A 26,044-nucleotide genomic window follows, 5' to 3' on the forward strand; every position below is an offset into this window, starting at 1 on the left:
AATGGCAACCCACTCCAGTATTCTTGCCTGGAGAATCCCATGGACAGAGGAGAGCCTGGTGGGCTACAGTCCATGGGGTGGCAAAGAGTTGGACACGACTGAGTGACTTTCACTCACTTCACTCACTCTGTTTCTCTTTGGCTCTTATCCCAAGTTCAACCTTTCCATCACGTGACTCATCTATAATGGGCCGTCTTGTGTCCAAAGGGCCCTGTTCTGGGTCCCCTGCTCCTTTTTCTATTTTTTTCTTGGCTGTGCCACATGGCATGTGGGATTTTAGTTAGGGATCTTGGCTCTCCGACCAGGTATTGAACTTGTGCCCCCTGCAGTGGAAGTGCAGAGTCTTAACCACTGGCCCACCAGGGAAGTCCCCCACCTCTTCTACAACCAGCTCCTCCCGCTGTCCTGTCTCGCAGAGTTCCAGCCACACCCCGTCTCCTTGCCTTCCTCACACTCATCCTCACCCTTGCTGCCTCAGGGCCTTTGCACTTGCCCATTGTTATTTAGTCACTAAGTCACGTTGGACTCTTTTGCAACCCCATGGACTGTAGCCTGCCAGGCTCCTCTGTCCATGAGATTTTGCCCAGACAAGAATACTGGAGTGGATTGCCATTTTCTTCTCCAGGGGATCTTCCCAACCCAGGTATCCAACCCGCGTCTCTTGAGTCTGCAGTATTGGCAGGGGGATTCTTTACCACTGAGCCACCTGGGAAGCCCAAGACTTCTGCCAAAAACACAGCTCCCCTAGATACTCACAGTCTTCCTTGGTCTCCTCCTTCAGGTCTCAGCTCAAACATCACCTCCTAGAAAGACTCCCTGACCTCCCTACCAACAGAGCAACCCCTGCCACTCCCAATCCTCTGGCCCTATCTCATATTTTTATAACACTTATCTCCACCTGACATGATATTCTCTATCAGTCTTTCCATTACGACCAGTCTCCCTCCAATAGGATTTAGCCCCACAAGGAGCGGGATGTTGCCTGTCTCCCCAGCCATCCTGGCAGGTAGTCAGTGTTTGATAAATATTTGTTCAATGATTGAATGACCTGGAAAAACCCAGGTGAATAAGGTGAGACTGGGATGGGGGCAGGGAGCGGGACAGGTATCCAGGCAACGGGAACAGCCAAGGCGAAGGTCTGAGGCTGGCCCCTCCAGTCCACTGTCCACCCCCCACCAGGCACAGTAGCCTGGACGTTCTTCTGAGGGTGAGGAATTAAGGGGATGTGGAGTTCTTTCTCCCCAACAACAGCCTCCCCAAGACCAAGCCCAGACCTTGCCAAGCCAGCACAGGAAGCCACACCCTGAAGTCAGATCCATGAGTAAATATTACAGCACCCTCAGCCTCGCCCTGGAGAGATAAGGGGAACAGAAAAGAGGGGTCCAGAAACCTGTTTCAGCCTCGCTAAGCGAGTAGCTCTCAGAGCGAGGGCTCCAACCAGAAGAACAGGGCAAGTGTCCTGGCATGAGAGCCCCAGCCACGAGTTCCACCTTAGGAATGTCGTCAGTCATGGGCGGAGTCTCGGAGAGGAGACAGAAAGGAGGAGGCCCAGGTCACCCCCAGCTCCCTAGGGCACTAATGACGTGGCTGGTGAGATAAGAGGGCAGGGGTCAGGGGACAGAGTGGACAAAATAAGGTCAGAGAACTTTGTCCCCAGCTGCAGAGAAGATTAAGGCTTGCCCACTTCAATTTCCCAAAGCGAAGGTCTGGGCCTCAGTTTCTTTGTCTGCAAAATGGGTTTTCAGGGAGGGAGGGTGATGCTAGTTGAGACAATAGGTAAAGCCAATAATGTCAAAATAATGCATAAATCGTTAGTAAAATATATCAGTGACCCAACCACTTCTCCCCTCCGTGGGCCAGCCATACACTTTACAACGTTTTGGTATCATATGAAGAATAATAAAGCATACACTTTAAAACGTTTTGGTTATCATATGAAGAATAATAAAAAGAAACAGGTGAAACAAATTTATGTCACCCAACATAGGCAAAATGTTATCATTTCAATATGCTAACTCTCTTCAGTCATGTTCAACTCTGTGTGACCCCACTGACTGTAGCCTGCCAGGCTCCTCTGTTCATGGGATTCTTCAGGCAAGAATACTGGAGTGGGTTGCCATACCCTCCTCCAGGGGATCTTCCTGATCCAGGGATCAAACCCATGTCTCTTATGTCTCCTGCATTGGTAGGTGGGTTCTTTATCACTGGCTCCCATCATTTAAACATGGACTCAATATAAAAAGTGAACAACAGGTTTTGTATTCTTTGTGTATGTGTCTGTAATAAATCTTCAATATTTTTTGTGAGCTTTTGTTCCTTTTCACTTTCAGGGTTGTTTTTTTTCCAGTTTTATTAGGAAAAACCTTATATAGGGAGTTCCCTCATGGTCTCCATGTTGTCACTGTAGAGGGCCCTGGTCAGGAAACTAAGATCCCTTAAGCCAGGCAGCATGGCCGAAAAGGAAAAAGAAAGACAAAGTTGAATATATCACTGATTGAGGTGCACAGCAAGATGGTTTGATTTACATATTTTGTGAAATGATTGTCACAACAGGTTTAGTTAAGCCTATCGCTTCCTATAAATACAATTAAAAAAGAGAAAAATAATTTTAAATTTATAGATGTTATAAGACATGAAGATTTAATATCTCCACTTCTCCTTCCTCATCCTCTTCAAAATTTTATCATGCATGCATGCACACGAGCATGCTCAGTCGTGTCTGACTCTTTGCAACCCCATGAACTGTAGCCGCCCAGGCTCTTCTGTCCATGGGGTTTTCCAAGCAAGAATTACTGGAGCGGGTTACCATTTCCTTCTCCAGGGGATCTTCTCGACCCAGGAACGGAACCCACGTCTCCTGCATTGCAGGCAGATTCTTTACCACTGTGCCACCTAAGAAGCCCATGCTTTTAATTATATCAATAATTAGTGTTTGCACCATTATGATGACAATGTAAATATTGTTCACTGCAGGACCTATTAGGATACTGTGATTACGTGTCTTTTCTTTTAGTTGAAGTGTAATTGACCTGCGACACTGTTCGTTTCAGGTGCACAACATAATGATTCAACACTTCTGTATATTACAAAACAATAGCCTCTTCGGTGTGTACTTTTCACTCAGAGCTCATCTAAACTCGGAGAAGCTAATCGCAGTGACTACCACACTGGATGAGACAGTTGGATGGCATCACTGACTCAAAGGACATGAGTTTCAGCAAACGCCGGGAGATGGTGATGAATAGGTAAGCCTGTCGTGCTGCGGTTCATGGGGTCACAAAGAGTCAGACACAACTGAGTGACCGAACCACCACCACCACGCTGGACAGCGTGTCTAGACTTCTGTAGTCACCCCACTGCCTCCCAGCATCTGCTGTCACCTCCCACAGTCTGTGCCCCACACACAGCCAGAAGACCCTATTAACACCTAAGTCAGCTCCCATGCCTTCTCTGCTCACATCTCTCCCAGGGCTCCTATCTCAGAGTGAAAGCCAAAGTCCTCCTGTGGCCCACAAGGCCCTGCAGGATCCGCCCATGTTTCCTCTGTGCCCCCCTCCGCTCACTGTACTCCAGCCACACCAGCCTCCCACTCACCAAAACACGGCTGCCTCGGGGCCTCTGCACTTGCTCACTTGCTGTTCTGTCTGCCTGGAATGCTTTTCCCCCAGAATCCCCCAGATTCAATTTTCCCTCATTGAGTCTCTACTCTGATGTCACCTCCTAAAACATCTTCTGTTGACCCTACATAAACCACTACCCCAGGCACCTCCATCCCCTCTCCTGCTTTGTTCCTCTCCATCACATTATCTCCACCTGATATATTACATCTATTTATTTGTCAGCTGACTATTGCCCCGAACAAAAGGTCAGCTCTATGGGGCAGGGATTTTTCCAGTCTTATTTGTAGCTGTAAACCAGCACCTAGCACAGTGCCCGGCACCTAGGAGATGCTCAATAAATGTTGAAAGGTGAGTACCCAGTGCCCACTCTGGAGCAGGCATGGCACTGAGCCCATGCACCTGGTCTCCCTCACCCCCAGAGAAACCCCAGAGAGGTCAGTATCATGATCACCTACCACCCACCTGCCAAACAGGCAAAGGCCCCTGCCCAGGATGGCCAGGTTTACTTTCTGCCCAGCTCTGGGCCTGGCACATAGTAGGTGCTCAAGAAACCACAGCACTCAATTGGACCAAAAGTCCAGGCTCATGTCTGGGAGCACCAGGGGGAGGGGCTGGGGAGATGGAGCCGGGAGTGAATCAGGAAGCACAAGGACCACAGAGCAAGGAGGGTCTGTGTGTTGCTGAGGGTGGTAGAGAGCCATGGTGGAGTCTGGACAAAAGCCAGGATCTGTCCTCAAGACTTTCAGAACCAAAGCCTCTTCTCGCTACTCAGCCAGACGGCAAATCCCCAGAAGCCCAGACCTCCCTGGAGACTCCTCTGTCTGTGTCATCCGCCCCTGGTGTCCAGTTCCACAAACACTCTCAGCCTCTGCTCCATCATCCGATCCTGTGCTGAGCAGTGCGGGGGACATGGTGATGCCCACAGCACAGCGGCCCCAGTCCTGCCCTCCCATGACTCAGTCACTTTGAAGAAACAGACCTACCTCCTGACAGTGAAGACCCAAGGTGGTCAGGGCTGTGACTGACTGGGGATGAGGGGCGCACCTCATGAAGTCTAAGAGTCCAGGAGGGCTTCCTGGAGGAGGAGGGGCAGTTGTTGAATAGGCAGTGAAATAGAGCAGGGGGAAGCAGGGATGTGCTGGGTGGAGAGAGTGCCAGTGAAGCAGAATAACTGGAGCAGAGTTCCCAGAAGGAACGGGTATTCAAGCAGGCAGGGGCCAGGACACGCGGGGCCACAGTGACAACTGGGCTTTCTCCTGAGGGCACAGCTTTCTCCTGAGGAGCCATAGCAGGTTCTGGGCACTGAGAGGGAGCCAAACCTGGTCAGAGACCAGGGAGGAGTTGGGGAGGGGAAGCCAGATGAGGGGGCCAGTGCAGGTTGGGGAGACCCAGACTAAGGCAGGAGCCACAGGGAGAGAGACAAAGACGCATAGGGCATTTAAGAAGCAGGCATGATAGAGTGTGGTATGCAGTGGCAGGGGTGGGGGGTAGATTATAATCAGGGACAAGGCCCCGTCTCTGCCCCAGTGACGGTAGACGGTGGCGCCATCTCTGATAAGAGGGTGGGGAGGAGGAGCAGGTCTAGGGGAAGATCTCGAGGTCAATCTGGGACGGGGTGAGCGAGAGGTGCCCAGGAACATCCGGGGAGGTGGAGAGGGGGAAGCATCCTGAATGATATCCTGAGCCCCTGGATGAGGTTCCCAGGGCTCAAGGGAGAGGGCTGGGCTAGGACAGAGAAGGGTGAGTTGAGGTCACAGGAGGGATGGGGGGAGTATGCCAGGTCACCCACAACTCACCTGGCTGCACCCACCCCTCTCAGCTCACACTGTCCCCCACGTCAGAGCCCCGCCCTGCCAGGGCAGCTGAGGACGCAGCGCTGGAGGAGCAAATCAGGACAGGTGAGCCACAGGTATGGCCCCCGGCCCAGAAGCAGGATGCTGGAACCTCAGAGACACCAGGACCCAGACGCCATCGAGATACTGATAACACATTTGTCAAGAACAAATGTTCTTGACTTGGTGGCGGGGGGTGCTTCCCACCCCTGCCCCATCCCCCCATGGCCTCTACCAAGCATCACCTTCCCAGAGAGAGCCTCCCTGCCCCATCACCTCTGGCCCCAATTCCAAAATCGCCAGCCCCCTTCCTGGCTTGATTTTTCCCCACAGCACTTATCTCCATCCGACATGGGATAGATTTTATGTTTAGTTTGTTTACCCCACAAATCTCAGCCCCACAAGGGCAGGGATTCTACCTACTAGCCCCAGGACAGTGCTTGGCAGGCCAACAATGCTGATTAAATATTTGTAGGATGAATGAATGAGCATCTTTTTAAAAAAATATATTTTATTTGTTTATTTGGCTGCACCAGGTCTTAGTTACAGCATGTGGGATCTAGTTCCCTCACCAGGGATCGAACTTGGGCCCCCTGCATTGGGAGCATGGAGTCTTAGCCACTGGATCACCAGGGAAGTCCCTGAGTGATTTCTTCTTGAGCCTCTGCTCCGTGCCAGGCATCATGGTAAGTACTTTACACAAGGTCATTCATTTCATTCTTCCAACAGCCCATGATGTGGGTATTATCATCACTCCCATTTTACAGATGAGGAAACTGAGGCCCAGTGGGCTCTATAACTTGCCTATGGTCATGGAAACTAGGAACAGCGGAACTAGGTCCAATAACGCCAACCACCCCTTGTGTTTGGAACCCAACTCTGCCAGGTGCTAAGTTCCTGATACGTGGCATCTCACTAACCGCTTAACAACCCTGATTAGAGTCTATACATCCCTGGTTTTCAGAGCAGTCAACAGAGACTCAGGAAGAGGCTGCTTCCAGCCTCACTTCCAGAAAGTGTATAGCCAAGGTCAAGACTCTCTCTGGCCCCAAAGGGTTCACATATGCCCATTTCACAGACAGAAAGAACTAGGCTTCAAGGGAAGAAGAGAGAGAATGTGGATTGCTCAGCCCCATGTATGAAACCAACAGGAAACACAGCCCCTGGGACTTCCAGTGGTTAAGATCCCACACTTCCAATGCAGGGGGAACCCGGTCAATCCCTGGTCGAAGAACTTGGACACTATGCCGCCACTAAAGATCCTGCCTCCCACAATGAAGATTAAAGATCCCATGTGCCGCATCTGAGAACCGGTGCAGTCAAATAAATAAGTATGTATAAAAAACAAACAAAAAACAGGGCCCCAGAGAAAGTGTACAGTCACTGGCCTCCTTCCCTTCTGTGTGGGTTCAGAAACAGAGCAGAGTTCAGAACCCCCTGCCTGCAGGAACTTGGGCAAGTTCAGAGCCCTTACCCCATGCCTCAGTTTCCCCGTCTGCCTGCCCTGACAGTGATCGCATCACAGGGCAGCCGCTGAGATGAAACCTGAGGGTCACCCACAGCTTTGGGCCTGGGAAAATGGCAGTCACTGTGGATGTGTTTTATCCCTCGGTGTCCCCCCCAAGTCGGCCTGCGCCGTGGGTAAGAACTGCCCTAAAATCTTCCCCTGGCCCTCCTCCCGCCTCCCTGGTGACCTGGTTCTTCTCCCGGTACCAAACCCAGGCCCTCGGCACAAAGAAGGTCAGGCAGCGCCCCAAGAGGCCTGACCAGGTCGTGGCCCCTGGCCCGTGCCTGCCACACCCGCTCTGGTACCCAAACGGGGCCCCAGATCCTCGGTGACTCGATCCCTCCAAATTCAGGTGATCTCCCCCAGCTGCAAATCACCGAATCCTCCCAGGTCCAGCGCCAGACGGAGCCAAACCCCAACCAGGAAGGGCCTCGGAGCGCCGGGCCGCCAACGCCGTTGTCTCCAAGAGCCGGCTTTGGGGTGAAAGATGGTGCTGATCCGAAGCAGATGGCTCTTTCTCAGTGGTGAGCGAGAATGGCACCCCTAGAGCCTTAGCCCCATGGTCTCAGGGAAGGGAGGGGAGCCTGGGGAGGGAAGATGTGAGCAAGAAACCCAGCAGGTAGGGGCAACAGCTCTGCTTCATGCAGGCACGATTTGCTCCTCCAAGAATCACCAGTGTGGGGCAGGCCGGGGACTGTCACCCAAAGAGATTTTTGAGGTAACTTTGAAGATTTCTAAAACCGGGGTGTAAGTTAGGGTTAGGGAGCCGCTGCTGTGCTTCATTCATGTAGCAAACCCTTACTGAGCTGCAGAAGCCTTAACTACCATGAGTTGTAATCAACAGCTCAGCCCCTCCCTCAGGATGTGGTTTGGGCAGTTGCTTTCCTCTTCTCAGCCTCAGTTTCCTCATCTATGAAATGGGTCTAACTCCTGGGGTCATTTGAAGGTCATCCCCAGCAGCATTTACTACCATCTACTGGGTGTTGTCCTATACACTTTTTGTGTATTCATAACCACCGCACCCATGACCCCCACTCCATAGACCAGAAGCCTGAGGTTCAGAGAGGTGAAGTCGCTGGTCAGGGTCACACAGCCAGAAAGCGACAGGGCTGAGTGCTAGATCCAGAGCCTTAGCTCATAGCCAGGCTCCATCAGCATGGAAAGTACCAGAAACCAGGCCAGGCATGTAAACACTTCTTACGTGAGAACCGCCGCAGCTTCCTGATCCAGGCAACCACGCACAATTCCATCCCAGGCAGACCCGACCAGCTAGTCGGGTTTGGGGCTTATCTCCTGGGTTGAGAACAGAAGGGGTGGAGTGGATTAATCACAGCCCTACTTTCTGCTGTGGTTGAGCCTGGGGAGGCAAAGGAAGGGCACCCAACCGGGAGCTGGGGTTCCCGGGGGGGCTGGATGAGGCAGCTTAATCTTGTAAGTGGAGGCCTGATGACTCTCACGGCCGGGGAAAACCCTCTGGGTCTCGTCCCAGGTCCCATAGGCTGAGTGGGTGCTGTGAGCTTGCTATGAGCAAGGCCGATGCTAGATCCTTAGCACAGCCCATCACATCTGGTCCTCAGATCACAGCCCCTGTCCTCCCAGGACTAAGACCCCCTTTAGCACCTGGCTGACAGTTACTGAGCACTTACTGTATGGAAGGAACACATGTGCCAGGAGCCCATGTCTCCTCCCCCATCAAACGTGGGGAGCGGTCAAGCCTGCCTCACCCCACCCCTCTGGCTCCTTTTCAGCCGTGTTCCTGAGTGCGGGGGCCGAGATCATTATCACCCCCGAGCCTGCCCAGCCAGCCGAGGGCGACAACGTCACTCTGGCTGTCCAAGGGCTTTCGGGGGAACTGCTGGCCTACAACTGGTACGCAGGGCCCACGCTCAGCCTGTCTTACCTGGTAGCCAGCTACATTGTAAGCACAGGCGATGAGACCCCTGGCCCAGCCCACACGGGGCGGGAGGCTGTGCGCCCCGACGGTGGCCTGGACATCCAGGGTGCCCTGCCTGGGCACTCGGGCACCTACATCCTGCAGACTCTCAACAGGCAATTTCAGACGGAGGTGGGCTACGGACACATGCAGGTCTATGGTGAGACACCCCTGAGAGCCCCCTCTACCCTAGCTGGGTTTTCCCAGCTTCTGCCCAATCCTTCTTAAAAAAAAAAATAAATAAATAAATAATGTGCCATCAAAAAAAAAAAAGAAAAAGTCCTAAAATAACATTAAAATGCTCACCTCCTCCCAGATGGCTTCCAGGATTAAACCTCCCTCTCATCCTGTTCTTTGCTCCTCTGGCTGGGGTTTCAGGGGTAGTGCTGGGATCCAGCCATGCCCCCTGCCTGGGGAGGGGGAGACCCTGGGAGCAGGCAGTGCCCGGCCCCCTCCCCCTCTGTCTCTTGCCCCACAGAGATCCTGGCCCAGCCCGTGGTCGTGGCTAACAGCACGGCCTTGGTGGAGCGCCGGGACACCCTACACCTGACGTGCAGCAGCCCCAGCCCTGCTGAGGTCCGCTGGTTCTTCAACGGCGACACCTTGCCCATCGCCGTGCGCCTTGGCCTGTCCCCCGACGGCCGGGTGCTGACCCGGCATGGCATCCGCAGGGAGGAGGCCGGCGCCTACCAGTGTGAGGTCTGGAACCCTGTCAGTGTCAGCCGCAGCGAGCCCGTCAACCTTACCGTGTACTGTGAGTCCTCCCGGCCCAGCCCCCAGCCTCGTAGATGGGGAAACTGAGGCCAGGAGAGGGTGCCCCAGGGCACACAGCGAGTCAGTAGGCCAGCTGGGGTTAGAAACCAAAGAGTCCCCTCAAAATGCCCTCGACCCATCTCCAAAGCACAAGAAGACCACGTTTGAAATTGAATCATCTTTCCCTTTGAATCGATACCTCCAGGACTGGTTGTTTTCAAAAGGGAGAGGGGACATGAATGGTGGAATGGGAGGGGGAATAAAATTAAAAACATAACCAAAGTATGGAGTCATCTCCAGGAGCAGCAGATGCACCATGTGGCATTCAGAGAAAGGGCTTCCCAGGTGGCTCAGTGGTAAAGAATCCACCTGCCAATGCAGGAGATGCAGATCCGATCCCTGGGTCGGGAAGATCCCCTGGAGAAGGGAATGGCAACCCACTCCAGTATTCTTGCCTGGGAAATCCCATGGACAGAGGAGCTTGGGGGGGGGGGGGGGGCTACAGTCCATGGAGTCATAAAAGAGTCCAACACGACTGAGCGACTAAACGAGAACAACAACCAGAGAAAAGAAATCACTCAGGTACACAAGGGATGGCAATGTAGAAAAACTTAGAACCTAGAATCCTACAACCAGGGAATTCTAGATTTGAGAAGCTCCGGATTCTAGACTCTGAGAACCCCAGAAACTCTAGAGGCAGAGATTCTTAGACTCTAATTCTAAAAACTTAGAGCTGCCCAACCCTGCTGCTGCTGCTTAAGTCGCTTCAGTCATGTCCGACTCTGTGCGACCCCACAGACGGCAGCCCACCAGCCTCCCCCGTCCCTGGGATTCTCCAGGCAAGAACACTGGAGTGGGTTGCCATTTCCTTCTCCAATGCATGAAAGTGAAAGGTGAAAGTGAAGTCGCTCAGTTGTGTCCGACTCTTAGCGACCCCATGGACTACAGCCCACCTGGCTCCTCCGTCCATGGGATTTTCCAGGCAAGAGTACTGGAGTGGGGTGCCATTGCCTTCTCCGTGCCCAACCCTAGAATCTTAGAAACATAGATTTCTAGACTCTTAGCCTCCTAGAACATAGAAACACCTGCTCTTGGAACCCTAGAATTCTAGATTCTTAGAATGGCTTATCGGAAACCAATCATTTAGACCTTTTTTTCCCTTAATGAACCCGTAGATGTCAAAAACATCTTGCAGTGTTTTTGTGCAGTGCCCCAACGTCGTTTTTCTACAGAAAAGACAACTGAAATCCCCTGAGAGGGAAAGTGATTGTCAAGATCTTAGAGCAAGTTAGAGATCCATGTGGGATTTGCAAAGGCCAGAGCACTTTTTTCCTCCAGATTTTCCCAGGGGCCCCTCCTGGTGGAAAGAAAGCCGGGCGGGTGCCCGCATCGACGGCCCTCTCCCTCCACTGCCCCTTTTGTCTCCCTCCCACCCTCACAGTTGGCCCTGAACGCGTGGCCATACTCCAGGACTCCACGACCCGCACAGGCTGCACCATCAAAGTCGACTTCAACACGTCCCTCACGCTGTGGTGTGTGTCCCGGTCCTGCCCGGAGCCTGAGTACGTGTGGACCTTCAATGGGCGGGCCTTAAAGAGCGACAAAGACCACCTGAACATCAGTAGCATGACAGCCACCCAGGAGGGCACGTACACGTGTATTGCTAAGAACCCCAAGACCCTGCTCTCTGGATCTGCCTCAGTGGTGGTCAAACTCTCTGGTGAGTCGCCCCCAGCCTGGCCACCACCCCCTCCCCTTGGAGGCCCAGTTGGACCCCAGCTTTGGCTGCTCCACCCACCATTCTGCTGCCCTTTGCCCAACAGATGATGGGAAAGGGAGAGATTCTCACCCCATTCATTGGCCAAAGGACAAAGTGGCATTTCAGGTGGACTCTCTTCATCCCCAGGTCACAAAAGGAAGGCAGTCTGTGCCTTATCACACACCCCACCCCCCGAAAAAAAAAATCGACATATCAGACTCTCTTCCTTGAGGGGTGGCAAAGCCAGAAACTGGCCACGTGTTCCAAACCGTGCAGCGGTAGAGTGGAAAAACATTCGATGTCCCTTTACATGAATGCCCCTGTTTTAAATTCAGTCTGTCACAGCAGCTGCAGGCTGGACCCCATCCCTGCCGCAGAAACAGCTGAACCTCCGCGCAGCCAACTCAATTATTCAGTTATCTGGCGCGGATGCTGGTGTGCGCATGCGCACACCCTCACACAGGCAAACGCGCTCCCGGGAAAATTACAGCCGTTTATTGGCAAATGGAAAAACACAGCGAGAGAGGCACTGTCTTGCCTCTGTCCTTAAACAACCTGGCAGTGGGGGTAGCACGGACACAGCTGGTGTTCTCAGAGCCATCAGGATCCTCAGGGGACGTCTGCTCATCCCCTGGGGATGATGGCTTTGAACATGAGGGCCTCATTCATTCTGCCTTGGTTCCTTCCCAAGTGGCCACCATCCCCCGGGGACAGGGGGAACAACCCTTCCCTCCCTCGTGCCTCCCTCCTACTCACAGGCTGGGTTCATCCAAGGGGTGGAATCTCTTTCACCCAAAGCAGAAATGGCATCCCCAGAGGTAAGTGTACCTCCTGCCCCACCCTACGGGGGGCCTTGGCAGCTGGTCTTGGCAAGAGACAGGGGGGTGGACCAGATGACCTGAGGCGCTGCCCAGAGCCCTGTCTCTGCAGGTCAAGATAGGGGTGTCCAAGCTGTGCAGGTATGTGCAGGGAGTGGGCACAGCACCCCCAAGGGCCTCCTGAACTGTTGGCCACCCTGTGGCAGGTACCAAGGGGGGAGACAGAGGAAAGGGAACCATAACCCTGCCCCCACCTGGTCTGATGGAGGAGACATGGTCTCTGCCCTCGGAGAGACCGTCTTGAATTAGGGAAGAAGCCTCCCTATTCAAGAGCTGCCAGTCAGAGAGAAGAGGCAACGCCTCACACGCCACCCGAGCAGTGATGAAGACAGCATGACTTCTGATCAGATGGAGGAGACACAGGGGACACTGAAGCAGATTTTGTATTCTGATGGTGGAGACAGGGTCTTAAGGAGACATGGCTTTTTTTTTTTGAGAATTCCTAGTCTGATGGGGGAAACACAGTTTCCACTTTTGGGGGTACTCCCAATCTGATGGGGGAGTACAGGCCCCCCACTTTCTAGGAATTTCCAGTCTGATGGGATAGACATGCCCCCCATTCAACTTCTGGGGTCCCCAGCTGACTGGAAAGACCCAGCCCAATAATAAATTGGAATTTTTAATCTGATGGAGGAGACATGGCCTCCACTCTGTGCAATCTTTCAATCTAATGGAGAACTATAGCTCCCCCTATTCTGAGGTCTTGCAAGCTCACAGAAAAGACAATACCTGGAGCTCATAGCTCCCAACGATCTAATGGGGGAGACACGGCCCCCATAACCTGAGAATTTCCAATCTGATGGGGGAGATGCAGCCCCTGGACTTTTAACAATTTCCAATCTGATGGAGGAGACATGACATGGCCCTCTAGGGTCTTCCAGTTTAATGGGGAGAGATAGTCCCCCAAGAGCTGGAAATTCTTAGTCTAATGGGAGAGAGACGGCCCCCACGCACGGGGGTCTCCCAAACTGATGAGGGAAAATGCAGCTCCCTGGCGGGCAGGCATTGTTGAGACACAAAATCCACCTCCACTGCCACACAAGTCACCACCTCCTTCCTCTGTCTCCCTCCTGGCACCCCAGCACGGGGAGGGCCAGTCAGTTGGGGGAGGCATAGATGAGCTGGCTGGGGGTGGGCGGGGGGCGCTGTGACCCATGCAGGCCCAGCTGACCCAGCAACCCTCGCTCTCTCCCCAGCGGCCACGGTCGTCATGACCATCGTTCCGGTGCCCACCCGGCCAATGGAGGGCCAGGACGTGACGCTGACCGTCCAGGGCTACCCCAAGGACCTGCTGGTCTATGCCTGGTACCGTGGGCCTGCCTCCGAGCCCAACCGGCTTCTCAGCCAACTTCCTTCGGGGAACTGGATCGCAGGCCCCGCGCACACAGGCCGGGAGGTGGGCTTCCCCAACTGCTCACTGCTGGTGCAGAAGCTGAACCTCACGGATGCCGGCCGCTATACCCTCAAGACCGTCACACTGCAGGGCAAGACGGAGACGCTGGAAGTGGAACTGCAGGTGGCCCGTGAGTGTGCAGGAGGGGAGGGGGAGGGGCGGCTCTTTTCAGACAAGGGCTCCCAAAAGTGGGGAGTCCAGCTGACTCAGTCCTCCAGCTGACTTGGGCCTCCCCAGATGGAGCTCTTGCCTTGTCTGTCAAACCAACAGACCAGGGGCAGACTGGCTTTCTCCATCAGACTGGGGGCACTCAATGGGACTTCCATGCCTTCTCTCTTCTGTAAGAAGCACACCAGACCAAAGGTTTCAAAATACAGGGTGTAGACTGAGGGTAAGGTACCCTTTTCCCTAGAACATAAAACACAGGAGATATTGCCGCCTCCCTCACGCTGTACCTCTCCCATCAGATGGGCGGTATAGGGTGAGGGTGGGTCCATGCCCCCTCCTCAGACTGTCATCTTAGACAATGCGGATCATGTTTCATGCTTTGTGCTACAGTAAGAGAACAGAATTTCTACCCTCAGAGGGTACATTTCTCTCGCAAGCTGAAACAAGGATGATCTCCTCCATCGAGATGGAGACCCCTAGGTGGTGGGAATTTTGTGTCCTCTTCAGACCGGAAATTCCCAGTGGTCAGGAACAATGTCTCCTCCATCAGACTAGGAATTTCCAGATGTTGGGGACCATAACTCCCAGTCAGACTGGGAGCTCCCAGAAGTCAGGAATAATATCTCCTCCATCAGACTGGGAGCTTCCAGATGTTGGGGACCGTGTCTCCCCATCAGACTGGGAGCTCCCAGAGGTAGGGACCATGTCTCCTCCATCAGACTGGGAGCTCCCAGAGTTAGGGATCTTGTCTCCTCCATCAGACTGGGAGCTCCCAGAGGTAGGGACCATGTCTCCTCCATCAGACTGGGAGCTCCCAGAGGTAGGGATCTTGTCTCCTCCACCAGACTGGGAGCTCCCAGAGGTAGGGACCATGTCTCCTCCATCAGACTGAGAGCTCCCAGAGGTAGAGCTCATGTCTCCTCCACCAGACTGGGAGCTCCCAGAGGTAGGGACCATGTCTCCTCCATCAGACTGGGAGCTCCCAGAGTTAGGGATCTTGTCTCCTCCATCAGACTGGGAGCTCCCAGAGGTAGGGACCATGTCTCCTCCATCAGACTGAGAGCTCCCAGAGGTAAAGCTCATGTCTCCTCCACCAGACTGGGAGCTCCCAGAGGTAGGGACCATGTCTCCTCCATCAGACTGGGAGCTCCCAGAGTTAAGGATCTTGTCTCCTCCATCAGACTGGGAGCTCCCAGAGGCAGGGACCATGTCTCTCCCATCAGACCGAGCATCATCAGAGGTGTGAGAGGCCATGTCCCTGGAGCCTTGCCTCCCACATCAGACCCGGCAGTCTCAGAAGCCATGTCCCTGAGTCAAGGACTGTGACCCCCTCCCTCAGACTTGAAGCTGTGAGGATCAAGGACCCAATCACTTCCAGACACCCCTAGCACCATCCTTCATCCATTCACTCATCAAAACCTAGTTTTCTGGGTCAGCGCTGGGGGGAGAATGCTGGTCCATGACAGCAGGTCGCCCCCTGATGATGCTTCGGAACCCCTTTTCACCCTGTCTCTCTCCTCACAGTCAACCTTCCTTCCTCGCCCAAGGACCAACGCCACACCTTCCTGAATCTGAACCTGACACAGGCTGAGCATGGGGCGGGTGGGGCCACCGGGAGGCCAGGGTCGGGCAGGGGCGCAGGAGGAATGGGGGCACTGGGGACCTGGTCCCCTACCTCCCCTGATGGCTTCCTCCACCCCTGTGCCCCGTCCTTCCCCCACAGTCCTGGAGTAGCACTGTGGACCTGGAGACCTCCAGAGAGACGAGCTCTTCATGTCACTCTCCTGTCTCCTCTCCTGGAGCAGAGGGCCACTCACTTTCAGCAAGGATGCCAGACCATGGTCCTCTCTTCTCCTGCTTTCACCCTAGAGTTAGAGCCCACAGGGCCCTACTCCTTCACCGAGCTGTCGGAGAGCCACAGCCTATAAACATCCTGGTTAACACACGCCTGTGTCAGCCTCTCCTTCCACTGCTGCCAACTTTGTCGTTCCTGGTGGCCACACTTGCTTCCCTTCCCACCCAAGGTGATCTCGGTCTGGCTACATACATGCACAAGGAAGCCCAAAATGCAGGGCTCCAAGCCCCCACTGCTTCATGTCACAGCCTCAGGCCCTTCCCACAACACTCCAGAGTATTTCTGAGGGTCCTGCTTTCCAGTGGCTGAAAGAGTGCCCCTCCTGTGGCACCAAACAGCTGTGGGACATGCCACCCCACACACACACACTGCGCCTCCCTCCATAACCTGGAGCCTGATGCAAAGCTATTTGCGCACAGGACAAGGAATAGCCAAATTTCTCAAGAAGAGTTCCAGCACCTTCTGGCCTACATCGATTTAATCAAAGATGACCTTTTGTGCTCTCCACTGTGTTGGGATTCCCCCACCCCCACTCCATGTATCTCTCAAGCATCACCTGCAGAATCCTAAAAATATCTCCCTCCTCCTCTACACACACCAAAAAAGCCCCTATGAATAAATGAATGCAAACGGGGCAGGGGTGGGGTTGAGGGCTGGAGAGCAGGGAAGAGTGGGAACCAGAGGGAGAGTGTCTTCTGACCAGTCTCACTAGGATCTGAGCCACAAGCCCCACCCAGCCAAGATGACCCTACTATAGCAAGACCTGGTGTTAATCAGAAGTGTGATAGCAGACTCCAGGCTTAGGGTGGAAAGAGAGGTTGGGCAGGGATGGAAAAACTCAGTAGAGCGATTTCTCAGAAACTTTAAAGACAGAGTCTTTCTGGGGATGGCCTTGAGCTGGGGAGAAGGCAATGGCACCCCACTCCAGTACTCTTGCCTGGAGAATCCCATGGACGGAGGAGCCTGGTGGGCTGCAGTCCATGGGGTTGCTAGGAGTCGGACACAACTGAGCTACTTCACTTTCACTTTTCACTTGCATGCATTGGAGAAGGAAATGGCAACCCACTCCAGTGTTCTTGCCTGGAGAATCTCAGGGACAGGGGAGCCTGGTGGGCTGCTGTCTATGGGGTTGCACAGAGTCGGACACGACTGAAGCGACTTAGCAGCAGCATGTTGAGCTGAGATGGTGAGTGGTGAAAGGCACCCAGAATGAGGGTTCTAAAATCTGGGCTAGAGCCCTTCATTTGCTATGGATTCACTAGACCCTCCATTTGTCCACCAGTAAAAAGGTGTGGACTTAACAATACTGGAGTGGCTTGCCATTTTCTTCTCCAGGAGAATCTTCCCACCCAGGGATCAAACCCAGGTCTCCCGCATTACAGGCAGATTCTTTACCATCTGAGCCACCAGAGAAGACCTAGGATAGACTAGAGTTTTCCAAACCATTTTATTAGCCTCAGAGCCCTTTCTTCAAATGCAAGCTTACATGGTATATCAATATATTATTTTTAAAACATTTTTAATATATTAAATCACAATGCAATAAAAGCAGATATCAATTCAAAAGCCATAGCCCTCTTCTCCCACCACCACCAACTTTCTACACACTGTTGAAAAAAAAATTCTTGCATTTAAATGATACGTGGATTACAGAGGCAATTAAAATGTAAAATAGCAACCAAAATCAAATGACAGTGAAAATATTATATATAGAGACTATGGGATATGATCAAAGCCACACTCGGAGCAGGATGATAGCATTAAAATGCTTAAATACATTGAGAGTACCAAAAAGAAAAGATTTTGAAATTGAGCAAAATAAGGTTACCACTCAAGAAACTAGAAAAAGTCCATGAAATAAACCAAAGAAAAAATGTAAGAAATTAAGAAAGGTAAAAGCAGAAATTGATGAAATATAAAATCAAACAGAGCTAGTCAATAAAACCTAAAGCTGGCTCTTTGAAAATACCAGAGAAATCAACAAACTTTTGGCAAGTATGATAAGAGACAGAGAAGACTAATATATAAAAGAAACTGTTTTGATTGAAGTAGAGTAGATTAGATGCTCAATAAATATATATAGCGAGGGAAGATATGTGGATACTTCCCCAGCAGCCACTCCTCTTTGCTCTTTTATGACCGAGGCACTGCCTCCCTTAAAGGAAGCTGAAAATGCCAGATACTCACTTTCCCAGACTGTCTTGCAGTTTCAGGTGGTCATGTGACCAATTCTGGCCAATGAAGGAAGGAGAGAACTAAAAGTTCTGTCCAGTGACTCTCCCTACCTAAGTGGACACTAAGGGAATTCCATGGAGTTGAAAACTACTGGCTAAATCAGTGTTCTCCAATATGAGGTTTCCAGGCAATGGCACAGCTAGGAAGTGAGGATGGATTTTAGCCCATACTGTTAACCCCAAGAACACTATCCAGACCCAAAATGGGAAATAGCATCCGTATTCACCCTACCCCTCCAAGTTCACATAAGAGTCAGTGACATATATATCAGTGAGAATTTTTCTTCAGTGGCCAGTAAGAGAGATTGGACATAACACGAACAAAGACAACACTAGAATACAAGATAAAAGAGAAACTGATACGTTCAGGAGCGGCTTACATAGACAGAAGATTATTTCTCTCACACATAAAAGGTGACCATGAGCAGAGCTGGGATGATGGCGCCACAGTGTCATTAGAAACACAGCCCTTTCTGTCTTTCTGCTCCATCGTCGCTGGCATGGGGCTTTCATTCTCCTGATCACTTCATGGTCCTAGATGGCTGCTGGAACCACAGCTGCCTCATCCACGTTCCAGGCTGGAAGCAGAAAGAAGGGAACAAAAAGTAAAAGCAGCTCCATGCCTGATTATGGACTGTACCCCCCACCTGCCCATTTTTTCCTTTTTGGCCACACTGCGTGGCACGGGAAACTTTCCTGACCAGGGATCAAATCCATGCCCTCTGCAGCAGAAGCACAGTCTTAACCACTGGACCACCACGGAAGTCCTAATCCGTGCCCTTTTTAAGGAACCTTCCCCAAAGTCCCATCCTACCACTTCCACTTACATCTGATTGACCAGCTCTTAGTCATGTGGCCACCCTAGCTGCAAAGGAGGCTGGGACATGTAGTCTTTTCCCTGGGTATATCACTGCTCCAAAGAACTTCAGGGTCCTGCTCTCAGAGACAGGAAAGAATGGATCCCAGGTAGGCAGCTGGCAGGCTCTGCCATGACAGACCTTGGAACTCCTACTTCCCAAGCTGGACAAAATGGCCTTCCTCACCTAAGCCCAAAGGGAAGGAGTCCCAGATATAGTAGCCAGGATTTGGGAAAGACTGGGGTGGTGTTCTTCCAGGGCTTGCTTTGTGCAGTGGAGAATGAGGCCAGCAGGAGGGGCAAAGGAGGAGAAGGGGTGGCAGCTCAGTTTTCTAGGTCAAGTCGGATCCCATATCCTCAGGCTGTGGAGGCTCAGATGTCCCCAGGACCGAGTCTCCTGTCCCCCTAGGCCTATCTGGGCTTCTGGACTGAATCCTCCAAGCAGTCCAATTCTCCTCTTTAACAGTCCAGGAAAGAAAAATAGCAACAAAGCTTCCCAGGTGGCTCAGTGGTAAAGAATTTGCCTGCCAGTAAAGGAGACCACAGGAGACATGGGTTCTATTCCTGGGTCGGGAAGATCCCCTGGAGTAGGGCACGGCCACCCACTCCAGGATTCTCGCCTGGAGAATCCCACAGACAGAGGAGCCTGGGGGTCACAGAGAGTCGGAAACAGCTCGGCAACTAAACCCTGCTGACCCTGGTGGTCCCGCGGTTGACGCTGCCCTCCCACTGCAGGGGCCCTGGGCGCAGGAAACAACAATAGCTCCTGATATCTCAAATGTTGATGTTGTCCTCTTGTGTCTCTAGCTCAATGAATTCCTACAAGAACCCTGAGTAATTACCGGCAGTTCCTCCATTTTACAGATGAGGAAATTGAGACCCAGAGAGCCAAAAACCTCGCTCCAGGTCCCATAGTTCCCACGGCTCCTGGAAGGAAGCTAGCTGAGTTTCCGTCACTCCTCCGCAGGGCCGGCCAGGCCAGGGCACAGGCTCGGAGCCCAGACAGAACTGAGAGCAGACACTTGAGCCGAAGGACTCCAGGCAAAGTGACTTTTCTCACTTATAAGACAGAGATAATAATAGTATCCACCTCTGAGGACTGTTGGAAAGATTAAATGAGCCAATATAAGGAAAGAATTTAGTTACCTAAGTGCTTGGTGAATGCTTTTTAACTCACTCAGGTGGTAGTTTGGGCAACATGCAGATGGATAAGCCAACAATAACCATTTTTCTGTCATAGCTTCTTCCTGGGGGGCTTAATTAAGCCTATGTCACAAGGTCCCCCGTGACAAACCTAGACAGGGTGTTAAAAAGCAGAGACATCACTTTGCCAACAAAGGTCCATATAGCCAAAGTTATGGTTTTTCCAGTAGTCATGTACAAATGTGAGAATTGGATCATAAAGAAGGCTGAGTGCCAAAGAATTACTGCTTTTGAATTGTGGTGCTGGAGAAGACTCCTGAGCGTCCCTTGGACAGTGAGGAACTCCAACCCATCCATCCTAGAGGAAATCAACCCTGAATGTTTATAGGAAGGCTGAAGCTGAAGCTCCAATACTTTGGCCACCTGATTGGAATACAGTGGCCACCTCTTTGGAAAAGACCCAGATGCTGGGAAAGATTGAAGGAGAAAGAAGGGGGCGACAGAGGATGAGATGAGATGGTTAGATAGCATCACCGACTCAGTGGACATGAGTCGACTCAACGGACATGAATCTGAGCAAACTCTGGGAGATAGCAGAGGCCAGGGAGCCTGGTGTGCCGCAGTCCATAGGCTTACAAAAAGTCGGACACAGTTTAGTGACTGCACAACAACACAGATTCCCCTCATTTTATGGAATACAGGCTGTTCTTGGAAAACTGTAATCATCTGAAAATAGTTTATGAGAAAAATAATACATGTGTACAATTAGAATCCTGATACTGAAAGGTGTTTTTTTTTTTTTAATTTAAAAATAAAAGATAATGAGGAATCCCCTGACAGTCCAGTGGTTAGGACTCAGCACATTCACTGCCGGGGCTCCAGAGTTTCATCCCTGGTTGGGGAACTAAGACCCCACAAGCCATGTGATGTGGCGAACAACAACAACAAAAGAACAAAAAAACAAAAAGAAAATCTAAAAATATCAAGGTAATTCCAACGCTGCTTATCACAGGTGCCGGGGGAATGTGCCCTCAACACAGATCCTCTGGCTTGCGTCTCACCACCTCCCTGTGAAATGGAGCTCTATTTCTCCAGTCTCCTAGCTCTTTATTAAAAATACACCTTCCAGGTCTCCCCCTGGGCCCAGGAAATCTGTGTTGTCTCCATGGAAGGGACCTGGAAACTGGATTTTTTAAAATAAATAGCCTGGGTGATTTTTGTCAGCTGCAAAATTGGGGGACCCAGATGCAAGAACTGTCTGACGGACAAAAAAAGGAAATTAAGGCACGAAGAGTAGGAGGCAACTTACCCACAGTCCCTGAGCCAGGAAGGGGCAGGGCCAGGGATTGGCCCAGGATCACACAGCAGGGTTCAGACTGGTGGCTGAGATGGGGCCTCTTCTGCCCCACGGGCCTCATAACTGCTCCCCTTCTCCCCCACCCCCACTACCCAACCCCTCCCGACAAAGCCCAGAGGGTCCTGGGGTCCTCTCGGACCCTCGGATTCCATTAGCCATGGGTGGGAGCCAAGCGGAAATCCAATGCAGTCTCTGCCTCTCTCTGCCCCCTCCCTCCCTGCTCCCCCAAGATGCCTTTTCTCAAGTAACCTTTCTGACTTGGGGAGGGGCGGGGTGGGGGTGGCAATGACCTTGAGGCCAAAACACACAATGGCCCAGTCAGGCTCTGGAGCTCTGCCAGGCAGAGGAAGGAAGCCTGCCCTGTTTTTCTCCCCTGGGCTGGAATGTTGATTCAGGAGGGAGAGAGAGAGAGGAGGGTGAGAGAGAGAAAGGGAGAAGGAGGGGGAAAGGGGGGGTGGCAGGGTGGGGGGCGGGGGGAGAGGAGAAAGAGAGGTGAGGATGGAATAGGAAGGAGGAAGTGGGCAAGAGAACAATGGTGAAAGAGGTGGGTACCTGGCACCAGGGTGCCAAGCCTGGACTTTGGGAACCAAGTGGGGAGTCTGGTCAGCACACACTGTTCAGGGTCCAGAGGGGTCATCCCAGCCCCTCGAGGTTGCACAGGACCAGGGCAGCCGAAGGGCCTCATTCGTCTGCTGACCACAGACACGGTGACCATCAGGAGCAGGTCTCAGGTGCCCCCAGAAGTAAGGTCACCTTTCTGAATCATCTCCCCTTTTGGATCACGGTCAATCTCCTCCTCCTCTTTTTTCCTCTCACTCCACTCTGGCCACACTGATCTCCTTGTTATTGTTTGAACAAACCATGCAACTCCTGCCTCAGGGCCTTTGCACCATGGATTCTTGAATCACTCTATTCTCTGCTCAAATGTCATCTCCTTAGAAGGAGATCCCCCCAACACTCAATGCCGTCTAGCTTTGTTCTTCAGAGCTTTTATGACACATACACCCACCACTTCATATCTTCATACTATAGTTTTTCCTTTTTTTTTTTGGCCACACCAAAGGGCTTTTGGGATCTCAGTCCCCCAGCAGTGAAAGCCCTGAATCCTAACCACTAGACCTCCAGGGGACTCCACATTCTATATTTCTTCCTTCACTTGCTCATTATCTGTCTTTTCCACCAGACTAAACTCCACGAGGCAGAAATTTTCCTTCTTTTGACTATCACCTTAAATCAGTGCTTAGCACAAAGTAGGTGCTCAATAAATAGTAGTAATAATGATAAGGAGACTTTCTCCACCAGATAACAAAACGCACAGTAGACTTATTGTATCAGTATCTACTTACTGTGTAACAAATTACCCCAACACTCCGCAGCTTTATTATCTCAGTTTCTGTGGGTCAAGAATTGGAGAGTTGGGACTTTCTTGGCAGTCCAATGGTTAAGACTCTGTGCTTTCACTGCAGGGGGCGAGTGTTCGATCCCTGGTCAGAGAACTAAGATCCTGCATGCTGCTTGCTGCAACCAAAAAAAGAAAAGGAATCCAAGAGTGGCTTCACTAGGTGGTTCTGACTCAAGGTCTCTGGTGAGGGTACAGTTAAGAGGATGGCTTGGTCGCAGTCATCTGAAAGCTTGACTGGGACTGATTGAGAACCCACTTCCTGGCTCATTCACATGACCACTGGCAGGAGCCCTCAGTTCCTTGCCACATGGCCCTCTCTGCAGAAGGCTCATGACAAGGCAGTTGGATTTTCACAAAGTGACTGCATGGGAGGACACGAGAGAAGCCACTGTGCCTTCACGATTTGGTCTCAGAAGTCACACACCTCCATTTCTGCCATACTCTACCAACTAGAAGCAAGTCACTACTTCCAGTCACATTCAAGGGGAGGGGAATTCCTCTCCACCTTTCAATGGGAAGATTGTCAAAGAAGTTGCGGACATATTCTTAAACCACTGCAGATGTAATAAGATGTCATAAGTAAAATAGTGTGGAATAAAGAAAAAACAACTGAGAGACAATGAATGCTGGAAGGTGTCTGAGTCAGTTCCCGCTGCCATAACAAAATACCACAGACAGGGTGCCTTAGACAACAAATGTTTCTTTCTCATAGTTCAAGAGGCTGGGAAGTCCAAGATCAAGGGGCCAGCAAGGCAGACTTTAACCTGAGGCCTCTTCTTACAGCTTGCAGCTGGGTTCCCGTCACCCTGTGCTCTCCTGGGCTCTTCTTTGTGGGCTCACAGAGACAGAAAGAGAGCAAGCTCTCTGGGGTCTCTTCTTCTAAGGAAACTAATCCTATCAGCTCAGGGCCCCACCCTTAATTACTTCCTGATAGGCCCCATTTCCAAACACAGGCCCATTGAAGGTTAGGGCTTCCACATATGAATCTGGGTGGGGAGACACAAACATTCAGTTCATAATAAGGGGCAACAGAGGACTTCCCTGGCAGCCCAGTGGTTAAGACTCTGTGCTTCCAATGCTGGAGGGGCAGGTTGGATCCCTGGTTGGGGAAGTAAGATTCCACATGCTGTGTGGCTCAGCCAAAACGATCAAAAGCAAACAATAAAACATAATAAGGGGTGACATGGGGGCAGAATCACTGTCTGCATGCCCCAATTCCAAGAACAGTGCCAGGCAAATACTTGGTATTCAATAAATACTTGATGAGTTTAATAAATGAATGAATGGATGAATTTGACCAATATCTGCTGACTATGTACTCTTGAGAGTCTCGTGGACAGCAAGGTGATCAAACTAGTCAATCCTAAAGGAAGTCAACCCTGAATATTCATTGGAAAGACTGATGCTGAAGCTGAAGCTACAATATTTTGGTCACCTGATGTAAAGAGCCGACTCATTGGAAAAGACCCTGACGCTGGGAGAGATTGAAGGCAAAAGGAGAAGGGGGTGGCAGAGGATGAGATGGTTGGATAGCATCACTGACTCAATGGACATGAATTCGAGCAAACTCCGGGACATTGTGAAGGACAGGGGAGCCTGGAGGGCTGCAGCCCATGGGGTCGCAAAGACTGAGCAACTGAATAACAATGACCACAGTGTACCCTCAGGAGGCCTGATGCAAGGTCACAAGAGCATATTCTGATGGAGACAGCCTGACCTCACAGAGCTCACAGCCCAGAGCAGGGGACAGGTGTTAAGAGATAGTTACAAAGTCATGACAAAGGGTCATGAAGCCCAGATGGAAAAAGGGTGGTTTCTGAGAGAGAAACACCAGAGCATGTAATTTAGGTGGAGGCTCCAAAGCAACCTCCCTGGGATGATAGTCACTGTGTGTATCAGTTTCCTGTGGCTGCTGTAACAAACTGTCACCAATTCAGGGGCTTTAAACAGCAGAAATGACTTCCCTTACAGTTCTGGAGATCAGAGGTCAGAAATGAGTTTTACAGAGATTGAATCAAGGGGGTCACAGGGCTGGTTCCTTCTGGAGGCTTCAGGAAAAAAAAAAAAATCCATTCCTTGCCTCTTCCAGCTTCTGGAGGCTTCCAGCCTAACTGGGCTGTGGCTGCATCACTCCCATCACCATCTCACGATCTCTTCTGGGGTCAGCTCTCTCTCTGCCTCCTTCTTACAAGGATGCTTGTGATTACACTGAGGACCCACCAAAATCATGCAGGATCGTCTCTCCAGCTCGAGATCCTGAACTTCATCGCCTCTGCCAAGTCCCTTTTGTCACACAAGGTACCATTCTCAAGCCAGATTCAGACCTGGACCTCTTTGCGTGTTAAGTCGTGTCCAACTCTTTGCAACTCCATGGACTATAATCCACAAGGCTGCTCTGTCCATGGAATTCTCCAGGCAAGACTACTGGAGTGGGTTGTCATTTCCTCCTCCAGAGAATCTTCCTAACCCAGGAATCAAACCCAGGTCTCCCACATTACAGGCGGATTCTTTACCACCTGAACCATGAGGGTAGCAGATTTCTTTGGGGAGCATTACTCAGCCTATCACAAGGTCAGAGGAGCTGGGCAGAAAGTTGGCAGAGAAAGCATTTCAAACCAAGGGCCAGGAGGAAGGAAAGCAGATTCAACCCAGTGTGGCAGGGACTTCCCTGGTGGTCCAGTGGCTAAGACTCTGCACTCCCAAGGCTGGGGGCCCAGGTTCCATCCCTGGTCAGGGCACTACATCCCATGTGCCGTGACTAAGGGCTCACTTGCCCCAACTAAAAGATCCCGCCTGCCACACCTCAGACCCAGCGCAGCCAAATAAAAATTTTAAGTGTGGCAGGAGTGGAGTCAACACCAGGAGCGTGGAGGAGGTGAGGCCAAGGGGGAACAGGGAAGGTGCAGGGCCTTGTAGGCTGCGGTGAGGACCTTGGCTGTCACCTTGAGAGAGATGGGAGCCCCAGGAGGCTCTGTGCAGAGGCTGGACGGGCTCTGACTCAGGTCCTAAGAGGATCTCTCTGGCCACCTCTGGATCTCTCTGGTCTCTTGGAAGACACTCTGGTAAGCAGACATAAGAGCAGGGAACGCAGGGAGGATGTAACAGCGGCGCTGACCGGAGGTAACGGCAGCTGCACCAAGATGGTGGCCGTGGAGGTGGGGAGAGATTTTGCCGGCGGAGTCGACAGCATTTGCTGATGGACCGGAGGGAAGAGAGGAGTCAAGGGGCCTCTCAGCCTTTCTCTGAGCAGGCGCAGGAGGAGGGGCTACCATGCATGAGGCTGGAAGGCTGCAGGCAGAGTGGGATCTGAGGTTGGAATGAAGACATGTGACATTTCAGAGGCTAGTGATCGGG

At 51.9% G+C, this 26,044-nt stretch overlaps 1 protein-coding gene and 1 long non-coding RNA gene across 2 annotated transcripts; one reads left to right on the plus strand and one right to left on the minus strand.

The window, feature by feature from the left end:
- Positions 1 to 5,071: 5,071 nt before the first annotated feature.
- On the plus strand, positions 5,072 to 15,771 carry CEACAM16 (CEA cell adhesion molecule 16, tectorial membrane component). The gene is made up of 9 exons (XM_055551173.1): positions 5,072 to 5,084; positions 5,462 to 5,518; positions 7,312 to 7,449; positions 8,708 to 9,052; positions 9,371 to 9,646; positions 11,087 to 11,365; positions 13,479 to 13,805; positions 15,368 to 15,445; positions 15,713 to 15,771. The coding sequence occupies exons 1-9, from the start codon at positions 5,072 to 5,074 to the stop codon at positions 15,769 to 15,771; spliced, it is 1,572 nt and encodes a 523-aa protein (XP_055407148.1).
- A 2,429-nt stretch (positions 15,772 to 18,200) lies between these two features.
- On the minus strand, positions 18,201 to 18,739 carry LOC129631510 (uncharacterized). The gene is made up of 2 exons (XR_008704062.1): positions 18,634 to 18,739; positions 18,201 to 18,510 (listed from the first exon to the last, which is right to left on the minus strand). It is a non-coding gene; the product is annotated as an uncharacterized LOC129631510 (long non-coding RNA).
- Between the last annotated feature and the right edge of the window lie 7,305 nt (positions 18,740 to 26,044).

This window comes from Bubalus kerabau, chromosome 17 (genome assembly GCF_029407905.1).
Source record: "Bubalus kerabau isolate K-KA32 ecotype Philippines breed swamp buffalo chromosome 17, PCC_UOA_SB_1v2, whole genome shotgun sequence".
In the NCBI taxonomy this organism is placed as follows: domain Eukaryota; kingdom Metazoa; phylum Chordata; class Mammalia; order Artiodactyla; family Bovidae; genus Bubalus; species Bubalus kerabau.